At 40.1% G+C, this 24,355-nt stretch overlaps 1 protein-coding gene across 2 annotated transcripts in view; it reads right to left on the minus strand.

Moving 5' to 3' along the window:
* LOC138426964 (solute carrier family 22 member 10-like) overlaps positions 1-20,268 on the minus strand; it is a 30,123-nt gene extending 9,855 nt beyond the window's left edge. The window contains exons 1-4 of one of the 2 annotated variants that reach the window (XM_069566013.1): positions 19,468-20,268; positions 6,943-7,046; positions 1,094-1,248; positions 824-992 (exon numbers count right to left, since the gene is read on the minus strand). In XM_069566013.1, coding sequence (XP_069422114.1) covers positions 824-992; positions 1,094-1,248; positions 6,943-7,046; positions 19,468-19,869 — 830 coding nt within the window. In that variant the 5' untranslated portion in view covers positions 19,870-20,268. The remainder of the gene's footprint in view (positions 1-823; positions 993-1,093; positions 1,249-6,942; positions 7,047-19,467) is intronic. The other variant, XM_069566014.1, reaches the window with a different exon arrangement.
* Positions 20,269-24,355: the final 4,087 nt, after the last annotated feature.

Here is a 24,355-nt window from a genome sequence, read left to right on the forward strand (position 1 = left end):
ATAACTAATTATCCAATTACTAATACCAATTAATAACTAATTGCTTATTTACATCTGCCTCAGTTTTCTCATTAATAACATGGGTACAGTAGTGCTAGCTTCCTTGTAGTGTTGTTACAAATATAAAATGACTTAATAGATGAGTCTGACATGGATTATACTGTCCTCTCTCTCTGAACTCATCTTGTTCTATAAAACCTGTAGTCGTCTCCTTGTGTTCTCCTAAATCTGATTTTCCCTAGATTGGTTTTAGTGTGGGAATGAAGTTATCCATTAATAATTATTTATTAAAGTTTTTTAAAAGAAGAAGGAGTGCTGAATTCATAATGTAAATCATCTAATCTGTGTGCAAATTTAGCTAGTGGAAAATCTTGTTGCTATTTTGTGAAACAGCTCTGTGAATAAGTTTGCTGCATCTTTTTCATCCAATTTCATCTGCAACAGAACAAATCACTGAAAGCTTTTCTGTGACCTGATTCATTCCATAGCCAAAATAGAATTAAAGGTATATCTTTTTTATATATAAAAAATTGAGTCTGTATTTTATATTAAGGAAAATAATATTGGAATAGCTCTATGACCTTTATATTGGGAAAGACTTAGGAACCAGATGGCAGAAAATACCTATAAGTCACAGACAGGAAGATTATTGTTACTCCATGTTATGTTTCTCAAAACTCAAATTGCCCAGAATGAGCAGGTAACAGGCATGGATTTCAGGTCCAAACAATAAGAATGTGTTGGGGAATAAGAAAATCAATATATCCCAATTCAATGTGCATTTTATCCCAGATTTCCTTAAGAGAGAGAGAGAACTTCATACCTTGAGGAGAGAAAGAAAGCAAAGAAAGGTACAGACACCACCAGCTGCAGGGTGCGCCACTCTCGAAAGACAAAAGCCAGTCCTCCCAGCATCATCTGTCCAATACTAAGGGCACAGTATATCAATGTTAATACCATGCCTTTCGACTGGGATCTTGTCCACTCTATAACTGAAAGATATTAAAATAGTGTTATCATGTCAAATAAGTGTGAAATTTCAAGCTCAAATTCAAGGCTAAGAAGATAGATTAGATCAGAATTGTTGACTTACTTAGAAAACAGTTGTTTGTTATTATGACTGCAATGGAACAGCCCGACAAGAAGCGTAGTAAGCAGTAAATGAAGATGTTGGGAGCGAAGGTTGTACAGGTCCCAGAGACGGCAAGTTGGAGTAAACAGCACCTGAGAATCAGCTTTCGCCCAAACCTACAAATCAGACAGTCAGCTTAGGTGATGTGAGTAATGATAATTTATGGTAATAAATTAAGAAAACAAAAACATACTCTATAACTTTAACAAGAGAATCATGTACCTGAAAGCTTGAGTAAACAAGAGCTAAATCAACAATGCAAATCTCCATAAAGCAACAATCTTTGACTATATGCTAATAATACAAAAACTTCATCATACAACCACCAGATGCCTCTGACACCATATAAAAGAAACTGCATCTGTGTCTTTATTTCTGCTTTGCAAATAGGTTCATCTCTACCATTTTTCTAAATTCCATATATGTGTTAATTTATGATTTTTGTTTTTCTCTTTTTGACTTTCTTCCCTGGTGTTCCAGTGGTTAGGACTCCATGCTTTCACTGCTGAAGGCATGGGTTCTGTTCCTGATCCAGGAGCTAATATCCTGCAAGCCATGTGGCATGGCCAAAAATAAAAATAACCTCACAGAAGAAACCATGGTGTTGGAAATTGTAACACTTTTGTAAGCAGTCATGTATTAGCATGTGTTTAATCTGGTGTATAGTCTCTTAAGTGTCTGAAACATAAGAGAGCTAAAAGTGTTCTTGGGTCTTGAGGACCACACAGGCAAGGCTAAACTGATGCAAAAGATCAGTGGAATAATGCATGAAAGTTGTTGAAGGGTTAGGTAAGAGTCACTCTTTGTTCAATCTGATTTCATTGGCCTAAAGCAATATACTTTTCTAGAACAGAATATAAGAGCACCATAATTCAGCCAGAGGCTGTTATATAAATATCTCAGAGGAAAGAATTACCTAAGATGGAGAATGAAGGAAAAGAAGGTGCAAAACAAATAAGGAAAAGTGAATTGTCTGTTTCATCAGACATCAAGAAAAGAGGGCCTTAAGATACATGCATCCCAATGTTCATTGCAACTCTATTTGCAATAGCCAGGGCATGAAAGCAATCTAATTGTTCATTGATGAATGAAAGGATAAAGAAGATGCAGTACATATCTACAATGGAATATAATTCTGCCATAAAATGGAATGAAATGATGGCATTTGCAGCAACATGGATGGATCTACAGAGTGAAATATTGAATAAAATGTGAGACAGAGGAGGAGAAATGTCATATGACATTCCTTATATGCAGAATCTAAAAAGAAATGATAGAAATGAACTTATTTACAGATCAGAAACAGACTCACAGACTTAAAGAACAAACATAATTGTCAGGGAGGAAGGGATAGTTTGGGCATATCAAATGATGATCTCAAAAGATGAAAAAGCCTTTTGACATAATACAATACCCTTTCATGATAAAAAATACTCAATTAGGTGGTATAGAAGGAATATAAATCTACACAATAAATGTGATATAGACAACCCTTCAGAGAACATCATACTCAGCAAAGACAATTTGAAAGATTTTCCTTTAAGTTCAGGGAAGAAAAAGTGCCCGCTCACACTAGTTCTATCAACACAATTCTGGAAGTGCTGGTTAGAGATAGCAGGCAAGATAAAGATGAAAAATGTAACCATACTGGAAAGGAAGAATTTTATTTTCTTTGCTACAGATAATATGAACTTGTATATATTAATAGAAAATCCTAAAGATTCAACCAAACAATTTGCTAGAACCAATCTACAAATTCAGTAAACTGCAAGATACAAAACTCAACATATGAAGTTAAATGCATTTCTATACACCAAGAATGCAATGTCTGAGAAATTTAAAAGGTAGCAATTCCACTTACTATAGCATCAAAATTATAAAATAAGTATCAGTTTCATGAAGGAGATGAAATACATAGACACTACAGCAAGACTTTGATGAAAGAACTTGAAGAAGACACAAATAAATGGAAAGATAACCCATGTACATGGTGGACGTGAGTCTGAGTGAATTCCGGGAGATGGTGATGGACAGGGAGGCCTGGCGTGCTGCGATTCATGGGGTCGCAAAGAGTCGGACATGACTGAGCGACTGAACTGAACTGAACTGAAATGTCTATACTACTCAAAGCCATCTATAGATTCAGTGCAATCTCTATCAAAATTCCAATGGTAATCTTCCCCATTATCAGCATTAAGGGTATAGGAGAAATCTGTACTTTCTGTTCAATTTTGCTATGAACCTAAAACTACTCTAAGAAATAAAGTTTACTAAATAAAAAGTCTTGGGGTTTGAGTTTGGACTCTGCAGCTTACTAATTAAAATGCCCTGGGCTAATTAACTTATCAGACATTGCAAACTGCTGGTACAAGTGGTATTTACTTCCCAGGCTTGCCAAAAGATTGCAATGAAAAAAATCCCAATGGTATTTTTCTCAGAAATAGCAAAAGCTATTCTAAAATTTATGTGAAATCATACATGTTCCCAAATAGCCAGAGCAATTATGACAAAGAAGATACAAGCTTAGAAGCATCACACTTTTGATTTCAAAGTATAGTGTAAAACTACAGTAATAAAAAGATTATGGTACTGGCATAAAGATGGACACATATAATAATGCTCTTATCATGATTCCAGAAATTAATTCTTCAGATATCACATTTGATAAAGGAGCCAGTAATATTCTTTTCAATAATGATATTGAGAAACTGGGTAATCACATGCAGAAAGATGAACTTTGATCCCTATTCATACCATTCAAAAATTCATTTAAGATGGATTAATGACTTAAACATTACCCTGAAACAGTAAACTCCTGGGAGAAAGCATGAGGAAAAAGTTCTTTGACTCTGGGATTGACAGCAGTATTTTGGATACAATGTCCATCCAAATGGTGTGAGGCTGTATCTCATTGTTGTTTTGATTTTGCTAGCAAAGTAATGATCAAAATTCTCGAAGCTAGGTTTCAACAGTACATGAACCGTGAACTTCCAGATGTTCAAGCTGGATTTAGCAGAAGAAGAGGAACCAGGGATCAAATTGCCAACATCCATTGGCTCATAGAAAAAGCAACAGAGTTCCAGAAAAACATTTACTTCTGCTTTATTGATTATGTCAAACCCTTTGACTGTGTGGATCACTAGAAATTGTGGAAAATTCTTAAAGAGATGGGAATACCAGACCACCTGACCTGCCTCTTGAGAAACCTATATGCAGGTCAGGAAGCAACAGTTAGAACCAGACATGGAACAATGGACTGGTTCCAAATTGGGAAAAGGCTGTATACTGTCACGCTGCATATTTAACTTATGTGCAGAGTACATCATGCAAAATGCCAGGCTGGAAGAAGCACAAGCTGGTATCAAGATTGCCGGGAGAAATATCAATAACCTCAGATACGCAGGTGACACCACCCTTATGGTAGAAAGCAAAGATGAACTAGAGAGCTTCTTGATTAAAGTGAAAGAGGAGAGTGAAAAAGCTGGCTTAAAACTCAACATTCAAAAAACCAAGACCATGGCATCCAGTCCCATCACTTCATGGCAAGTAGATGGGTAAACCATAAAAACAGTGACAGACTTTATTTTTCTGGGCTTCAAAATCACTGCAGATGGTGACTGCAGCCATGAAATTAAAAGACGCTTGCTCCTTGGAAGAAAAGCTATGACCAACCTAGACAGCACATTAAAAAGCAGAGACATTACTTTGCCGACAAATGCCCATTTAGTGAAAGCTATGGTTCTTCCAGTAGTTGTGTATGGACCTGAGAGTTGGACTATAAAGAAAGCTGAGTGCTGAAGAATTGATACTTTTAAACGGTGGTGTTGGAGAACTCTTGAGAGTCCCTTGGACTGCAAGGAGATCAAACCAGACGATACAAAAGGCAATCAGTCCTGAATATTCATTGGAAGGCCACCTGCTGTGAAGAACTGACTCATTGTAAAAGACTCCGATGCTGGGAAAGATTGAAGGCAGGTGAAGGGGACGACAGAGGATGAGATGGTTGGATGGCATCACTGACTCGATGGACATCAGTGTGAGCAAGCTTTGGGAGTTGGTGATGGACAGGGAAGCCTGGTGTGCTGCAGTCCACTGGGTAGCAAAAAGTTGGACACAACTGAGCGACTGAACTGAACTGATGATCAGTGATGTTAAGTATCTCTTCATATACCTGTTGACTACTACTTTGTCTTTTTTTGAAGAACTATCTACTGAGCTCCTTTGCCCATTTTTAGCAACAGGTTATTTATGTTTTTTTCTTTTTCTATTGGTTGTAGTAATTCCCAGTACATTTTGGATATTAACTCTTTATCTGATACGTGGCTTCCAAATATTTTTCTCTCATTCTACATATTTCCTTTTTATTTTGTCAATCACTTCTTTCGCTATGCAGCAGACTTATTTTGACATAGTCTCCCTTACCTATTTCTGCTTGTGAAGCCAGTGCTCATAAACTTTTTACCTATGTCAGTTTAAAATCCTTAGGTTAGCTACAATGTTATCTCTTCACCTAATTTTCCACTCTCAGCTCCTATCATAACTCACACAGACACACAAACCTAGACATCTATGACTCTATGTCCATCTAAACTCTCAACCAGCATTTTATTCTGAATAGTCATAAAAGGCTCAGTCAGTAGGCTGGTGCAAATGAGCACTCTGATCCAGAAATCTTTGACTAATTACACTGAGGTGATACAGTCAGAGTCAACAATTTTCAGCTATAAGATTAAATTATATCAGGTTTACAAATGACAAGGGATACTTACTCTAAGCCTCCCATTTCCCCTATAGGAGACTTAAATGTGTAGCTGCCATATTTGTCCTATTGCTTCAAGAATGTACGTTATGAATGACTACTGTCAGGTACAGGATAACCCAAACTTCTCACACCACATATTGTGACACATGAGGTCTACGGATTAGTTAATTGCCTTGTATGGTGGCAAATATTACTTGTAAGTAGGCTTTTTCTTTTTTCTTTTAACATAATCACACAACCAGATTATAGACACAATAATTTATACTCCAACTTCAGTACCATCCCAGAAACACAGAAGTTTTATAGAGCACTGATTACAGTAAGGTAACCATGATATGGGCTTCCTAGGCGGCTCCGTGGTAAAGAATCTGCCTGCCAATGCAGGAATGCAGGAGACATGGTTGATTCCCGGGTCGGAAAGATCTCCTGGAGGAGCAAATGGCAACCAAGTCCAATATTCTTGCCTGGAAAATACTGTGGACAGAGGAGCCTAGAGGGATGCAGTCTGTAGGGTCATAAAGAGTCGGACACCCTGAGTGACTGAACACACACGCACACGCTTGCACACACACACACACAGAAGACCATGACATGAGGACCAAGGTAGGAACCTGCAAGCATTTAGCTCACTGATCTGTGAGGGACACACAGACTTCATGGCAAAGGGCTACAACTCTTTTTCTTCAAACAGGCTGAACAACCTATCTTGAAAACACCTTCTCTTTTCTCATTGGTAACTCCTCATCTTTATGAGGTCTCTCTAATTTCATGGTAACTTGCCTCTAAAAATTGTTCTGAAATGCCCCCTGCCCTTAATCTTATGGAAAGGTTATTTCTGTGTTAAAACAGAGAGACCTGTGGCAACAAATTGCATTCATCACAATGAGTCTAATTCTGAATTTCCATCCATAGCTCCCTGGAAACCAAGGCAACCCACAACAGCATAAATTGTATCCTGGAACTAAAGAAACATTTCCTTATGAAACAAGTAATCATAAACTGTGAACACACCACAGAGGAGGGGCAGCAGTGATGTGGAGATACTCACCTGTCTGAGAGATGGCCATAGATGAGGCCCCCCACCAGTATTCCAACCATAACTAGGGATTGAATCAACGGTTTCTGTGACGGTTGATCACATACGAGGTCCCACTGGAAGAGAAAGAAATCAGCACAGAGGAGCTTCACAGTATGTTATATCCTTAAATATTTGCTCACTCTAATAGCCCTTTAATGAACTACCCTCTGGTTTCCTTCACAACCTTTACTTCTCCATATCATTCCAGTCACAGCTTCAGTTCAGTTCAGTTCAGTTGCTCAGTCGAGTCTGACTCTTTGCGACTTCATGGAGTGCAGCCCGCCAGGCCTCCCTGTCCATCACCAACTCCCAGAGTACTCAAACTCATGTCCATTGAGTCAGTGATGCCATCCAGCCATCTCATCCTCTGTCATCCCCTTCTCCTCCTGCCCTCAATCCCTCCCAGCATCAGAGTCTTTTCCAATGAGTCAACTCTTCCCATGAGGTGGCCAAAGTATTGGAGTTTCAGCTTTAGCATCAGTCCTTCCAATGAACACCCAGGATTGATCTCCTTTAGGATGGACTGCTTGGATCTCCTTGCAGTCCAAGGGATGCTCAAGAGTCTTCTCCAACATCACAGTTCAAAAGCATCAATTCTTTGGTGCTCAGCTTTCTTGACAGTCCAACTCTCACATCCATACATGACCATAGGAAAAATCATAGCCTTGACTAGACAGACCTTTGTTGGCAAAGTAATATCTCTGCTTTTGAATATGCTATCTAGGTTGGTCATAACTTTCCTTCCAAGGAGCAAGCGTCTTTTAATTTCATGGCTGCAATCACCATCTGCAGTGATTTTGGAGCCCCCCCCAAAATCAAGTCTGACACTGTTTCCACTGTTTCCCATTTATTTCCCATGAAGTGATGGGATCAGATGCCATGATCTTAGGTTTCTGAATGTTGAGCTTTAAGCCAACTTTTTCACTCTCCTCTTTCATCAAGAGCCTTTTCATCAAGAGGCTTTTTAGTTCCTCTTCACTTTCTGCCATAAGGATGGTGTCATCTGCATATCTGAGGTTATTGATATTTCTCCTGGCAATCTTGGTTCCAGCTTGTGCCTCTTCCAGCCCAGCATTTCTCATGGTGTACTCTGCATATAAATTAAATAAGCAGGGTGACAATATACAGCCTTGATGTACTCCTTTTCCTATTTTGAGCCAGTCTGTTGTTCCATGTCCAGTTCTAACTGTTGCTTCCTGACCTGCATCTAGGTTTCTCAAGAGGCAGGTCAGGTGGTCTGGTATTCCCATCTCTTTCAGAATTTTCCACAGTTTACTGTGATCCACACAGTCAAAGGCTTTGGCATAGTCAATAAAGCAGAAATAGATGTTTTTCTGGAACTCTCCTGCTTTTTCAGTGACCCAGTGGATGTTGGCAATTTGATCTCAGGTTCCCTCTGCCTTTTCTAAATCCAGCTTGAACACCTGGAAGTTCACGGTTCATGTATTGCTCAAGCCTGGCTTGGAGGATTTTGAGCATTATTTATTAGCATGTGAGATGAGTGCAATTGTGCGGTAGTTTGAGTATTCTTTGGCATTGCCTTTCTTTGGGATTAGGCATGACTTTTTCAGATCCTCAGCTAAATCCTGTAGGTTATATCAGGGCCAATCTTCATATTCACTTAACACTGCATACATCAATGTTTCTGTCTTTTGTTTTGCTGTTCAGTTGCTCAGTCAAGTGTGACTTTTTATGATCCCATGGACTGCAGCATACCAGGCTCCTCTGTCTTACACTCTCTCTGGGAGTTTGCTCAAATTCATGTCCATTGAGTCAGTGATGCTTTCTAACTATTTCATCCTCTGCCACTGCCTTCTGCTTTTGAGTTCAATCTTGCCCAACATCAAGGTCTTTCCCAATGCATCAGATCTTCCCTCAGGTGGCCAAAGTACTGGAGCTTCAGGTTCAGCATCAGTCCTTCCAATGTGTATTCAGGGTTGATTTCCATTAGGATTGACTGGTTTGATTTCCTTGCAGTCCAAAGAACTGTCCAGAGTCTTATTTAGCGCCAAAATTTGAAAGCATCAGTTCTTGGGCATGGACTTCTTGAAGATCCAATGCCCACATCCATATATGACTACTGAAAAAATCATAGCTTTGACTATATGGACCTTTGTCAGCAAGTGATGTATCTGCTGTTTAACATGTTGTCTTGATTTGTCATAGCTTTCCTTCCAAGGAGCAAGCATCTTTTAATTTCATGTCTGCAGTCACTGTCTGCAGTGATTTTGGACACACTAAATACATTTTTTTAAAAATTTATGATGCCTGGATTACATTTAGGGTGAAATGCACTCTGATATCATTTTTTGACAAGTAGCCAGGACATGGAAATTAAAAAATTAATACACATATTTTCAACTTGCAAGTAAGGCAAGAACATTCTACCAAGGGTAGTTTTCACATATTATATCTTTTCTAACTGTACACCTTCACACAATTTAAAGCTTTGTGATACTAAAATTCTTTTCTAGTTTGTTTTTTCACTACACTAGTTTTTTGTTTATTGAAAAATAAAGTGCTTTTTTCAATTCTGGTTTCCTCAGAGTATATGACAAGTAGTGTGATTTCTGAGTCTTATGGCAGACTTTATTTTTTGGGCTCCAAAATCACTGCAGATGGTGATTGCAGCCATGAAATTAAAAGACGCTTACTCCTTGGAAGAAAAGTTATGGCCAACCTAGATAGCATATTCAAAAGCAGAGACATTACTTTGCCAGCTAAGGTCCATCTAGTCAAGGCTATGGTTTTTCCTATGGTCATGTATGGATGTGAGAGTTGGACTGTGAAGAAGGCTGAGTGCTGAACAATTGATGCTTTTGAATTGTGTTCTTGGAGAAGACTCTTGAGAGTCCCTTGGACTGCAAGGAGATCCAACCAGTCCATTGTGAAGGAGATCAACCCTAGGATTTGTTTGGAAGGACTGATGCTAAAGCTGAAACTCCAGTACTTTGGCCACCTCATGCGAAGAGTTGACTCATTGGAAAAGACCCTGATGCTGGGAGGGGTTGGGGGCAGGAGGAGAAGGCGACAACAGAGGATGAGATGGCTGGATGGCATCACTGACTCGACGGACGTGAGTCTGAGTGAACTCCGGGGGTTGGTGATGGACAGGGAGGCCTAGTATGCTGCGATTCATGGGGTTGCAGAGTCAGACACGACTGAGCGACTGAACTGAACTGAACTGAACTGAACTGATGGTAGTTTTATTCTTAGTTTTTTAATAGCCAGGACATGGAAACAACCTAGATGTCCATCAGAAGATGAAAGGATAAGAAAGCTGTGGTACATATACACAATGGAGTATTACTCAGCCGTTAAAAAGAATTCATTTGAATCAGTTCTGATGAGATGGATGAAACTGGAGCCGATTATACAGAGTGAAGTAAGCCGGAAAGAAAAACACCAATACAGTATACTAACACATATATATGGAATTTAGAAAGATGGCAATGATGACCCTGTATGCAAGACAGGAAAAAAGACACAGATGTGTATAACAGACTTTTGGACCCAGAGGGAGAGGGAGAGGGCAGGATGATTTGGGAGAATGACATTCTAACATGTATACTATCATGTAAGAATTGAATCGCCAGTCTATTTCTGACGCAGGATACAGCATGCTTGGGGCTGGTGCATGGGGATGACCCACAGAGATGTTATGGGGAGGGAGGTGGGAAGGAGGTTCATGTTTGGGAACACATGTAAGAATTAAAGATTTTAAAATTAAAGAAAAAAAAAGAATCTCTATATTGTTTTCCATAGTGGTTGTATCAGTTTGCATTTCCACCAATAGTGTAAGAGGGTTCCCTTTTCTTCACACCCTGGCCAGCATTAATTATTTGTAGACTTTTTGATGAGGGCTATTCTGACTGGGTTGGAGGGAAAGGCTATCCAATCCACTATTCTGGCCTAGAGAATTCCATGGACTGTTTAGTCCATGCGGTTTCAAAGAGTCGGAGACAACTAAGCGCCTTTCACTTTCATAATCTGACTGGTATGAGAATACTTCATTGGGATTTCGGTTTGCATTTCTCTAATAATGAGCAATGTTGAGTATCTTTTTGCATATTACATCTCTATTTCTGGAAAATATCTGTTTAGGTCTTTTGCCCACTTTTATTTTATTTTATTATTTTTTTTTACTTTGCAATACTGCATTGGTTTTGCCATACATCAACATGAATCTGCCATGGGTGTACATAAGTTCCCGCTCCTGAACCGTCACCCCCACCTCCCTCCCCATACCATCCCCCTGGGTTATCCCAGTGCACCAGCCCCAAGCATCCTGTATCCTGCATCGAATCTAGACTGGTGATTCGTTTTTATATGATATTATATATGTTTCAATGCCATTCTCCCAAATCATCCCGCCCTCTCCCTCTCCCACAGAGTCAAAAAGACTGTTCTGTACATCTGCATCTCTTTTGCTGTCTCGCATACAGGGTTATCATTATCATCTTTCTAAATTCCATATATATGTGTTAGTATACTGTATTGGTGTTTTTCTTTCTGGCTTAGTTCACTTTGTATAATCGGCTCCAGTTTCATCCACCTCATTAGAACTGATTCAAATGTATTCCTTTTAATGGCTGAGTAATACTCCATTGTGTATATGTACCACAGCTTTCTTATCCATCCATCTGCTGATGGACATCTAGGTTGCTTCCATGTCCTGGCTATTATAAACAGTGCTGCGATGAACATTGAGGTACACGTGTCTCTTTCAATTCTAGTTTCCTTGGTGTGTATGTCCAGAAGTGGGATTGCTGGGTCATAAGGCAATTCTATTTCCAGTTTTTTAAGGAATCTCCCACTGTTCTCCATAGTGGCTGCACTAGTTTGCATTCCCACCAACAGTGTAAGAGGGCTCCCTTTTCTCCACACCCTCTCCAGCATTTATTGCTTGTAGACTTTTGGATAGCAGCCATTCTGACTGGTGTGAAATGGTGCCTCATTGTGGTTTTGATTTGCATTTCTCTGATAATGAGTGATGTTGAGCATCTCTTCATGTATTTGTTAGCCATCTGTATGTCTTCTTTGGAGAAATGTCTATTTAGTTCTTTGGCCCATTTTTGATTGGGTTGTTTATTTTCCTGGAATTGAGCTGCAGGAGTTGCTTGTATATTTTTGAAATTCGTTGTTTGTCAGTTGCTTCATTTGCTATTATTTTCTCCCATTCTGAAGGCTGTCTTTTCATGTTGCTTATAGTTTCCTTTGTTGTGCAGAAGCTTTTAATTTTAATTAGGTCCCATTTGTTTATTTTTGCTTTTATCTCCAGTATTCTGGGAGGTGGGTCCTAGAGGATCCTGTTGTGATTTATGTCGGAGAGTGTTTTGCCTATGTTCTCCTCTAGGAGTTTTATAGTTTCTGGTCTTATGTTTAGATCTTCTTTTTTTTTAATTTTAATATCTTTAATTCTTACATGCGTTCCCAAACATGAACCCCCCTCCCACCTCCCTCCCCATAACATCTCTCTGGGTCATCCCCATGCACCAGCCCCAAGCATGCTGCATCCTGCGTCAGACATAGACTGGCGATTCAATTCTTACATGATAGTATACATGTTAGAATGTCATTCTCCCAAATCATCCCACCCTCTCCCTCTCCCTGTGAGTCCAAAGGTCCGTTATACACATCTGTGTCTCTTTCCCTGTCTTGCATACAGGGTCGTCATTGCCATCTTTCTAAATTCCATATATATGTGTTAGTATACTGTATTGGTGTTTTTCTTTCTGGCTTACTTCACTCTGTATAATCGGCTCCAGTTTCATCCATCTCATCAGAACTGATTCAAATGAATTCTTTTTTATGGCTGAGTAATACTCCATTGTGTATATGTACCACAGCTTTCTTATCCATTCATCTGCTGATGGACATCTAGGTTGTTTCCATGTCCTGGCTATTATAAACAGTGCTGTGATGAACATTGGGGTACATGTGTCTCTTTAAATTCTGGTTTCCTCGGTGTGTATGTCCAGAAGTGGGATTGCTGGGTCATAAGGTAGTTCTATTTGCAATTTTTTAAGGAATCTCCACACTGTTCTCCATAGTGGCTGTACTAGTTTGCATTCCCACCAACAGTGTAGGAGGGTTCCCTTTTCTCCACACCCTCTCCAGCATTTATTGCTTGCAGATTTTTGGATCGCAGCCATTCTGACTGGTGTGAAGTGGTACCTCATTGTGGTTTTGATTTGCATTTCTCTAGTAATGAGTGATGTTGAGCATCTTTTCATGTGTTTGTTAGCCATCCGTATGTCTTCTTTGGAGAAATGTCTATTTAGTTCTTTGGCCCATTTTTTGATTGGGTTGTTTATTTTTCTGGAATTGAGCTGCATAAGTTGCTTGTATATTTTTGAGATTAGTTGTTTGTCAGTTGCTTCATTTGCTATTATTTTCTCCCATTCAGAAGGCTGTCTTTTCACCTTGCTTATAGTTTCCTTTGTTGTGCAGAAGCTTTTAATTTTAATTAGATGCCATTTGTTTCTTTTTGCTTTTATTTCCAGAATTCTGGGAGGTGGATCATAGAGGATCCTGCTGTGATTTATGTCTGAGAGTGTTTTGCCTATGTTCTCCTCTAGGAGTTTTATAGTTTCTGATCTTACATTTAGATCTTTAATCCATTTTGAGTTTATTTTTGTGTGTGGTGTTAGAAAGTGATCTAGTTTCATTCTTTTACAAGTGGTTGACCAGTTTTCCCAGCACCACTTGTTAAAGAGATTGTCTTTACTCCATTGTATATTCTTGCCTCCTTTGTCAAAGATAAGGTGTCCATATGTGTGTGGATTTATCTCTGGGCTTTCTATTTTGTTCCATTGATCTATATGTCTGTCTTTGTGGCAGTACGATACTGTCTTGATGACTGTGGCTTTGTAGTAGAGCCTGAAGTCAGGCAAGTTGATTCCTCCAGTTCCATTCTTCTTTCTCAAGATTGCTTTGGCTCTTTGAGGTTTTTCGTATTCCATACAAATTGTGAAATTATTTGTTCTAGCTCTGTGAAAAATACTGTTGGTAGCCTGATAGGGATTGCATTGAATCTGTAAATTGCTTTGGGTAGTATACTCATTTTCACTATATCGATTCTTCTGATCCATGAACATGGTATATTTCTCCATCTATTAGTGTCCTCTGTGATTTCTTTCACCAATGTTTTATAGTTTTCTATATATAGGTCTTTAGTTTCTTTAGGTAGATATATTCCTAAGTATTTTATTCTTTTCGTTGCAATGGTGAATGGAATTGTTTCCTTAATTTCTTTTTGTACTTTCTCACTATTAGTGTATAGGAATGCAAGGGATTTCTGTGTGTTGATTTTATATCCTGAAACTTTACTATATTCATTGATGAGCTCTAGTAATTTTCTGGTGGAGTCTTTAGGGTTTTCCATGTAGAGGATCATGTCATCTGCAAACAGTGAGAGTTTTACTTCTTCTTTTCCAATTTGGATTCCTTTTATTTCTTTTTCTGCTCTGATCTCTATGGCCAGAACTTCCAGGACTATGTTGAATAGTAGTGGTGAAAGTGGGCACCCTTGTCTTGTTCCTGACTTTAGGGGAAATGCTTTCAATTTTTCACCATTGAGGATAATGTTTGCTGTGGTTTTGTCATATATAGCTTTTATTATGTTGAGGTATGTTCCTTCTATTCCTGCTTTCTGGAGAGTTTTTATCATAAACATAGGTCTCCTGCCCACTTTTAAAATTTTTATTATTTTTTATTGAAGGGTAATTGATTTATAGAATTTTGCTGTTTTCTGTCAAACCTCAACATGAATCAGCCATAGGCATACATATATACCCTTCCCTTTGAAACTCCCTCCCAACTCCCTCCCCATCCCACCCCTCTAGGTTGATACAGAGCCCCTATTTGAATTTCCTGAGTCATACAGTAAATTTCTGTTGGTCATCTATTTTACATTTGGTAACCATAAGAGTTAGACGTGACTGAGTGACTTCACTTACACTTTTCACTTTCATGCATTTTCAATTTCATGCATTGGAGAAGGAAATGGCAACCACTCCAGTGTTCTTGCCTGGAGAATCCCAGGGACGACGGACCATGGTGGGCTGCCCTCTATGGGATCGCACAGAGTTGGACATGACTGAAGCGACTTGGCAGCAGCAGCAGCAGCAGCAGCAGCAGCAATGTAAGAAGATATTAAGAAGAGGTGGCAAGAATGCACAGAAGAACTGTGCAAAAAAGAGCTTCACGATCAAGATAATCACGATGGTGTGATCACTCACCTAGAGCCAGACATCCTGGAATGTGAAGACAAGTGGGCCTTAGGAAGCATCACAACGAACAAAGCTAGTGGAGGTGATGGAATTCCAGTTGAGCTATTTCAAATCCTGAAAGATGATGCTGTGAAAGTGCTGTGTTAGCTTTGTATAGGGTGAGATTTGTGCTGAGTTTTTGTTTGTTTGTCTTTCCTCTGATGGCAAGGCTGAGTGAGGTGATAATCCTGTCTGACGATGATTAGGTTTGTATTTTTGTCTTGTTTGTTGTTTATATGAGGCATCCTGCATGGGGTGCTACTGGTGATTGGGTGATGCTGGTTCTTATATTCAAGTAGTTTACTTTGAGTGAGTTCTCACTATCTGATATTCCCTAGGATTAGTTCTCTGGAAGTCTAGGGTCTTGGAGTCAGTGCTCCCATTCCAAAATCTTAGGGCTTGATCTCTGGTCAGGAACAACAATTCCACAAGTGGTTTGTTATGGCATTAAGTGAGATTAAAACAAATATCCAAAAACAAGAAACCAAAGATGAACCCCAGACGAATGGAAATTACAAAATCAGGAAAATAAAAAATAATGGAATATACACATATATGTATACACCCATGAGCAAAGTGAAAACAGTCCAACAAAAACAAAGTATAGTAGATTGACCCAGTGAACAAAAGAAATCAAAAGTTATATTTACCAGTTAAGAACAAAACTAACTTAAGCACAAACTGGAAAACAAAACTAAAGCAAGGTGCCAAGTGGGGAATAAAGCAATGATAACAAAACTAACAAATATATTGAGAGGAAAAGAAAGAAAAGAAAGAAAGAATAAATATGCAAACTTAAACAGAGGTAGATGAGGAAGTTTTATATACATTAAAGATTAACTGCAAGGGGAAAAGAGCAGTAGGAAAGGCAAACAAAGGAATAAATGTAGAAAAAATATAATAGGCTTAAAAATTAAAATTATAAAAAAGAGAAAAGGAAAAAATGGAAGAAGAAAGAAAAAAGAAAAAGAAAGGACAACTTCACAGAGCTGCAAAAGCCCAACATAGAGGCAGAGGTTTACAACAACGATAGAAAGTGTGACTGAATATACATATACATATACTCCCGTAAGCAAAATCAAAACAGTCCAACAAAAATAAAGTACAATAGATTGACCTGGTAAACTAAGGAAACCGAAAATTGTATCTACTAGAACAAACTGGAAAACAAAACTAAAGCAAGTTGCCAACTGGGAAATAAAGCAATGAAAATAATTCTAACAAATATGTTGAGAGGAAAGGCGAGAAAGAAAAGAAAAAATAGCTGTGCACAGTTAAATAGAGGCAGACAAAGAAGATTTATATATGTTAAAGATTAATGCAAGGGTAAAAGAACAGTAGGAATAGCAAACAAAGAAATCAATGTGGAAAGAACAATAATAGGTTTAAAAAATTAAAAAAGAGAAAAGAAAAAAGAAAAGAGGAAAACTCCACAGAACTGCAAAAGCCCAATGTAGAGACAGAGGTTTATGACAACAATAATAAAAGCTCAAAAGCTTAATTGGATTTCTTAGTGCTGAAAAAATCAACAACTACAACAGAGGGGAAGAAAAGAAAAAAAAAATCCAAAAGAATCTACAGAACAAGTAAAAAAAAAAAAAAAAAAGAATAGTAAATGTTTTTCTTGAGTCACTGCTGTCAGTTTCCCTCACTGGGAATCACAGTTCACCTTATCTCCCTAGGATGCCCTCTAACATGTGCCAATCTCTGGACCTGCTGTGGGGGCAGCTCAGATTCTAGTCTGGTCCTACTCTTGTATGTTCTTGCCTCCAATGTCCAGAGCTATCAGAACTAGTGTGTTTTCTTTTGTGGAAACTCTCAATGGCCTTTTACATATTCCATAGACACAGAGTCTGCTTAGTTGATCATGTGGATTTAATCTGCAGCTTGTACACCTGGTGGGAACGTTTTGGGTCTTTTTCCCTAGCCACACTGTCCCTGGGTTTCAACTGTGGTGTTATTTCCATCTCTACATGTGGATTGTCCACTGGGGTTTAGCTCCTGAGGCTGTCCTGGAAGGTTTGGGTTTGCTCCTGTGAGGGCTAGGTGTGAAGGTGGTGCAGCTGCTTGGGTCACAGGGATTCTGGCAGCACCAGGTACTCAGGGGGGTTGGCAGTTAGGGCAGCAGGAAATATAGTGCTCTAGAAGGGTATGGCAACCAGTTTTGGCTAATACACTCCAATATTCTTGCCTGAAGAACCCCGTCTCTGACAGAGAAGCCTGGCAGGCCACAGTCTACAAGGTCGCAGAGTCAGACACGACAGAAGCGACCTTGCATGCATAGACGTAGGACTTTTTTTGCCTGTGGCAGCTCTGCCCCAGTGAGAGCTGAGCATGAAGGTGGCACAGCTGGTTGGCTTGTGGGGACCCTGCTGGTGCCATGTGTGCAGGGACACGGACTGTCTCTGTCACAGGAGTTATGGCCCTATCAGAGTCTTTATTCCAGCCTCTTGTAGCTGGCGATCAGAAGGCCTCTTTGGGCAGTCTTTCTCCATAGCTCCGCCTATTCAGGCACTTAGAGGGCCCTCTTGCCTGGGGTCCTTCTCTGTTGTTCAGTGAGTCAGGCACATAGAGGGGCCCCCCTGGCTGGGGTCCTACTCTGTAGTTTGGCATATCAGTCACTGAAAGGAGCACCCTGGATGGGGTCCTACTCTAGTTCAGTGCATCAGGCATTTGTTGGGCCAGGCTCTCTATTGTTCAGCTGCCGATGCTGGAGTGTGGGGAGAGAGAGGCTATGGTGATGGCTTCACCCCCTACATGTGACTCAGCAGTATCACCTTGCTTCCATGGCTGCTGGGCTTTCCTCCACCAGCATTTCCCACTACGATCTCCTCCCTCACATCCCCTCAGACTGTCCCTCCACAGTCAGTAGCAGCCCTCACCCTGGGATTGCGCCACAATCCCTAAACTCCAGCTCCCAGCTGCTGCACCTTCCTTCCAGAAGACCAGTGTTCCTGTCTGAAGTATGTATGGCTGTGGCAAGGACTGTCTGATTCTCATTCCATTTAGGCTGCCACAGACCAGCTGTTTCACTCTTTGCATTAAATGTTTCTCCTCTGACTCAGACAATTGTCCCATTGTGGGGACTGGACCCTTGCTTCAGTTCCCCCTCCCACCAAGAGCAGGTCCAGTCCTACTAACACTCCTATTTCCCCCCCAGTTCCTTCATCCTACCAAGTTTTGCATGGTTTTATATATTCTTTTCCACTGGTCAGGTGCTCCTGCCTGCTCTCAGCTGGTATTCTGCATGCACTTCTGTGTCTGAAGGTGTATTCCTGATGTATCCGTGGAGAGAGATGTACTCCACTTCCACCTACTCCTCTGCCATCTTATTCTCAGCCTCTGCCCACTTTTTGATTGGGTTGTTTGTTTTTCTGGTATTGAGTGGCATGAACTGCTTGTGTATTTTGGAGATTAATTCTTTGTCAGTTGTTTCATTTGCTATTATTTTCTCCCATTCTGAGGGCTGTCTTTTCACCTTGCTTATAGTTTCCTTCTTTGTGCAAAAGCTTTTAAGTTTATTTAAGTCTCATTTGATTATTCCTGAGTTTTAAAAATTACCATATGTAAAATAGATAACCAGTGTGAGTTTGATGTATGACACAGGACATGAAAAGCCAGTGCTCTGTGACAACCTGGTGGGATAGGGTGGGGAGGGAGATAGGAGGGGGCTTCAGAATGGAGGGGACACATGTATACCTATGGCCAATTCATACAGATATATGGCAAAAACCATCACAATATTGTAAAGTAATTATCTTCCAATTAAAATAAATAAATTAAAAAGAATAAAGTGCTTGGCAATTAAAAAGATAATCGATCACTACTTACTAAAAGTATGAAAGGAAGCTGGCTGCATTATCTATTCAGTGACTGAAGACTTGAACCCTGTTTAATTTATGTTATTCTAAACAGGATAGGAGCACTCCTTGGTGGCTCAGTTGGTAAAGATTCTGTCTGCAATGAGGGAGCACTGGGTTCGATCCCTGGCTCGGGAATATCCCTTGGCGAAGGTAATGGCAATCCACTCCAGTATTCTTGCCTGGAGAATTCCATGGACAGAGGGATCTGGTGGGCTATAGTCCATGGGGTCACAAAGAATTGGACACGACTGAATGACTAACTTTTACTTTCAAACAGGATATGACTCAGGACGCGACTGTATGTTCAGGACATGACCGAGCATACACCTACACTTACAAGAAGTAAATGAGGCCTTTACCTCAGTCACGATGGTGGAGGAGAACAAGCTGTGGTCGTACACCCAGCCATCCACACAGGGCTCCGTGTCCAGGTCAGTCATGTTGGGGAAGGTCCCATTCAGGTGAAGGAGCTGCCACTGGGGGTGGAGGAAACGACGACACTTCTCTGGCTTCAGGTTTGAATCCACTGGGATGGAGAGTCTCAGGAGGACATCAGGGCTGAGGATCCCAGTGTCATTATCGGAGACAGTGGCATTATCGAGAATGTGGACCCAGCAGCGATGACCAGGAACGGCTGCAGTGAAGTTCTCCAACAGTGAGTGACAGACTACTATCATGAGAGAAGGGAGAATTAAAGCCATCTGAAGGATCTGGAATTTCCCCAGGCCACCAACTTTATCCAGAAGCTCCTCAAAGGCCATTGTGAATAGATGATATTCAAGAGGAGTCAAAATGACTTTACAGAGAGAAGTTCAAAGGGAGAAAATGTTTTCTTTAATTCACGCTAAGTCTATGTGACCTCATGCCAGTTTCTCATGCCTGGGTCTAACCTACCTCACTACTGTAACAGAGCAATGGAATCAGTTTCCCTAGTCCTTTTGAAAGCATGGGGGTGGTTGCTTTTTAGCAAAGTTATAGAGAAAATTATTTACCAAAGATATCTATCTGATGAACATTAAATCTGTTTAAAGATTTACTTTCTGAATGTGTTTGTCCTTTGTGATTCTGTGAAACTAGCATAGGACTTTGTCATGTACATGACCTCTGAATAACCTTAGAGTAAGCTACACAGTCTTCAGTCATTTCTAAAAAATGGAACTGGAGAGACATAAGGACTATTCTAGGAAAGAGCAGAAAACAAATTTTTTTTAATTGTTTGTTCTGTAACAACACACTACTTAAGAAAATACAATCCTTTGGTTTTAGTTAAAGTGGCATGTGGTGCAATTTCTAACTGGGTCAAAGTTGGGAAAGGGGAACAACTAGGGTGTATGTTGTCACTCTGCTTATTTAACTGATATGCAGAGTACATCATGTGAAATGCCAGTCTGGATTAATCATGAACTGAAATCATTACTGCTGGGAGAAATATCAATATATCAATACCAGATTTGCAGATGCCACTCTAATGGCAGATAGTGGAGAAGAACTAAAGAGCTTCTTGATGAGGGTAAAAATTCGGTTCGGTTCATTTCAGTCGCTCAGTCCTGTCTGATTCTTTGCGACCCCATGGACTGCAGCATGCCAAGCCCCCTTGTCCATCACCAACTCCCAGAGTTTACTCAGACTCATGCACATTGAGTTGGTGATGCCATCCAGCAGTCTTATCCTCTGTTGTCCCCTTCTCCTCCCAACTTCAATCTTTCCCAGCATCAGGGTCTTTCCAAATGAGTCAATTCTTCACATCAGGTGACCAAAGTATTGGAGTTTCAGCTTCAGCACCAGTCCTCCTGATGAATATTCAGGACTGATTTCCTTCAGGACGGGCTGGTTGGGTCTCCTTGCAGTCCAAGGGACTCTCAAGAGTCTTCTCCAACACCACAGTTCAAAAGCATCAATTCTTCGGTGCTCAGCTTTCTTCACAGTCCAACTCTCACATCCATACATGACCCCTGGAAAAACCATAGCCTTGACTAGATGGACTTTGTTGGTAAAGTAATGTCTCTGCTTTTTAACATGCTATCTAGGTTGATCATAATTTTTCTTCCAAGGAGTAAGCGTCTTTTAATTCCATGGCTGCAGTCATCATCAGCAGTGATTTTGGAGCCCTCCAAAATAAAGTCAGCCACTATTGCCACTGTTTCCCCATCTTTTTGCCATGAAGTGATGGGACTGGATGCCATGATCTTAGTTTTCTGAATGCTGAGCTTTAAGCCAACTTTTTCACTCTCCTCTTTCACTTTCATCAAGAGACTCTTTAGTTCTTCTTCACTTTCTGCCATAAGGGTGGTGTCACCTGCATATCTGAGGTTATTGATATTCCTCCCGGCAGCCTTGATTCCAGGTTGAGCTTCCTCCAGCCCAGAATTTCTCATGATGTTCTCTGCATGTAAGTTAAATAAGCAGGGTGACAATATACGGTTTTGACTTACTCCTTTTCCTATTTGTCTAACTCAATGAAACTATGAGCCATGTCGTGTAGGGCCACCCAAGATGGACGGGTCATCGTGGAGAGTTCTGACAAAATGTGGTCCACTGGAGAAGGGAATGGCAAACCACTTCTGTATTCTTGCCTTGCGAACCCCATGAACAGTGTGAGGGTAAAAGAGGAGAGTGTAAAAGCTGGATTGAAACTCAACTTAAAAAAAACTAAGATCATGGCATCTGGTTCAATCACTTCATGCAAACTGAAGGGGGAAAAAATGGAAGCAGTGACAGGTTTTCTGAGTTTGGTCTCCAAAGTCATTGTGGACAGTGACTGCAGCCATGACACTAAAAGTTGCTTACTCCTTAGACAGAAAACTATGAAAAACTTTTTGTTGTTTTTCAGTCACTAAGTTATGTCCACTCTTTGTGACCCCATGGACTTCAGCCTTCCAGGCTCCTCTGTCCATGGAATTCTCCAGGAAAGAATACTGGAGTGGGTAGCCATTTAATTTTCCAGGGGATCTTCCTGACCAATGGATCAAACCTGTGTCTCCTGCATTGTAGGAGGATTCTTCACCAACTGAGCCTCCAAGGAAGCCCATTATGTTGAGGTAGTCTCCCTCTAAGCCCATCTTCTGAAGTGTTTTTAATCATAAACCTGTGTTGAATTTTATTAAAAGCCTTTTCTGCATTGTTTGAGATTTAAAAGAAAAATTTAATTTGTTGTTGTGGTGTATCACAGTGGTTGATATGTGGATGTTGAAAAAATCTTCATACCTTGTATAAATCCCATTTGATCATAGTGTATGATCCTTTTATATGTTGTTGGATTCAGTTTGCTACTATTCTGTTGTAGATTTTTGTATCTATGTTCATTAGTGATATTGGCCTGAGGGGATCCAACCGGTCCATTCTAAAGGACATCAGCCCTGGGTGTTCTTTGGAAGGAAAGGTGCTAAAGCTGAAACTCCAATACTTTGGCCACCTCATGCAAAGAGTTGACTCATTAGAAAATATTCTGATCCTGGGAGGGATTGGGGGCAGGAGGAGAAGGGGACGACAGAGGATGAGATGGCTGGATGGCATCACCGACTCAATGGACATGAGTTTGAGTGAACTCCGGGAGTTGGTGATGGACAGGGAAGCCTGGCGTGCTGTGATTCATAGGGTCACAAAGAGTCAGACACGACTGAGGGACTGAACTGAACTGAGCTGATGTTTGTCTGGTTTTGGTATCTGAGGGATGGTAGCATCGTAGTATGAGCTTGGGAGTGTTCCTTCCTCTATAATTTTTTATTACTTTTTTTTTTGTGTGTGTGTACACTGTGTGGCGTGTGGGATCTTAGTTCCGTGACCAGAGATGGAACCTGAGCCCTCTGCAGTGGAAGCACAGAGTCTGAACCACTAGACCACCAGGTAAGTCCCTTCCTCTACAATTTTTTGGAAGAGTTTCTAAAGGGTAGGTGTTAACTCTTCTCTAAATATTTGATAGAATTCACCTGTGAAGTAATCTCTCCTGGACTTTTGTTTGTTGGGGGATTATTAATCACAGTTTCAATTTCAGTACTAGTAATTGTTCTGTTCATATATTCTGTTTCTCCCTGGTTTGTCTTGAAAAGCTGTACCTTTGTAAGAATTTGTCAGTTTCTTCTACATTGTCCATTTCATTGCCATACTGTTGTATTTTTGTGGTGTCCCTTGTAACTTCTATTTTATTGGTTTGAGTCCTCCCCCACCCCTTTTTTTTCTTGAGGAGTCTTGCTAAAGATTAATCAATTTTGTTTATTTTCTCAAAGAACCAACTTTTAGTTCATGGATCTTTGCTTTTATTTTCTTTGTCTCTATTCATTTAATTCTGTTGTGATCTTTATGATTTCTTTCCTTCCACTAACTTTGGGGTTTGTTTGTTCTTCTTTCTCTAGTTGGTTTAGGTGTGAGTTTAGGTTGTTTATTTGATATTTTTCCTGTTTCTTGTGGTTAGAGTGCATTGCTATAAATTTCCCTCTTAGAACTGCTTTTGCTATGTTTCATATCTTCTGGGATCATCATGTTTTCATTGTCAATTGTCTAAGTATTTTTTTAATTTCCTTTTTGATTTTTTTCACTGATCCACTGGTTGCTTAATAACATTTTGTTTTAGCTTTTAGCGTTTGTGTTTTTTTCAGTTTTTTTGTCCCTGTAATTGATTTCTAATCTCATAGCATTGTAGTTGGAAAAGATTCTTGATATGCTTTCAATTTTGTTAAATTTATCAAGGCTTGGTTTGTGGTCAAATGTGATCTTTCCTGGAGAATATTCCATGTGCTCATTGGAAGAAAGTGTGTTCTGTTTCCTTTGGATTTTCAGTTCAGTTCAGTTCAGTCACTCAGTCGTGTCCGACTCTTTTCGACCCCATGAACTGCAGTATGCCAGGCCTCCCTGTCCATCATCAACTCCTGGAGTCCACCCAAACCCATGTCCATTGGGTCGGTGATGCCATCCAACCATCTCATCCTCTGTCGTCCCCTTCTCCTCCTGCCCTCAATCTTTCCCAGCATCAGGGTCTTTTCAAATGAGTCAGCTCTTTGCATCAAGTGGCCAAAGTATTGGAGTTTCAACTTCAACATCAGTCCCTCCAATGAACACCCAGGACTGATCTCCTTTAGGATGGACTGGTTGGATCTCCTTGCAGTCCAGGGCATTCTCAAGAGTCTTCTCCAACACCACAGTTCAAAAGCATCAATTCTTTGGCACTCAGCTTTCCTTATAGTTCAACTCTCACATCCATACATGACCACAGGAAAAACCATAGCCTTGACTAGATGGACTTTTGTTGGCAAA

This window comes from Ovis canadensis, chromosome 21 (genome assembly GCF_042477335.2).
Source record: "Ovis canadensis isolate MfBH-ARS-UI-01 breed Bighorn chromosome 21, ARS-UI_OviCan_v2, whole genome shotgun sequence".
Taxonomy (NCBI): domain Eukaryota; kingdom Metazoa; phylum Chordata; class Mammalia; order Artiodactyla; family Bovidae; genus Ovis; species Ovis canadensis.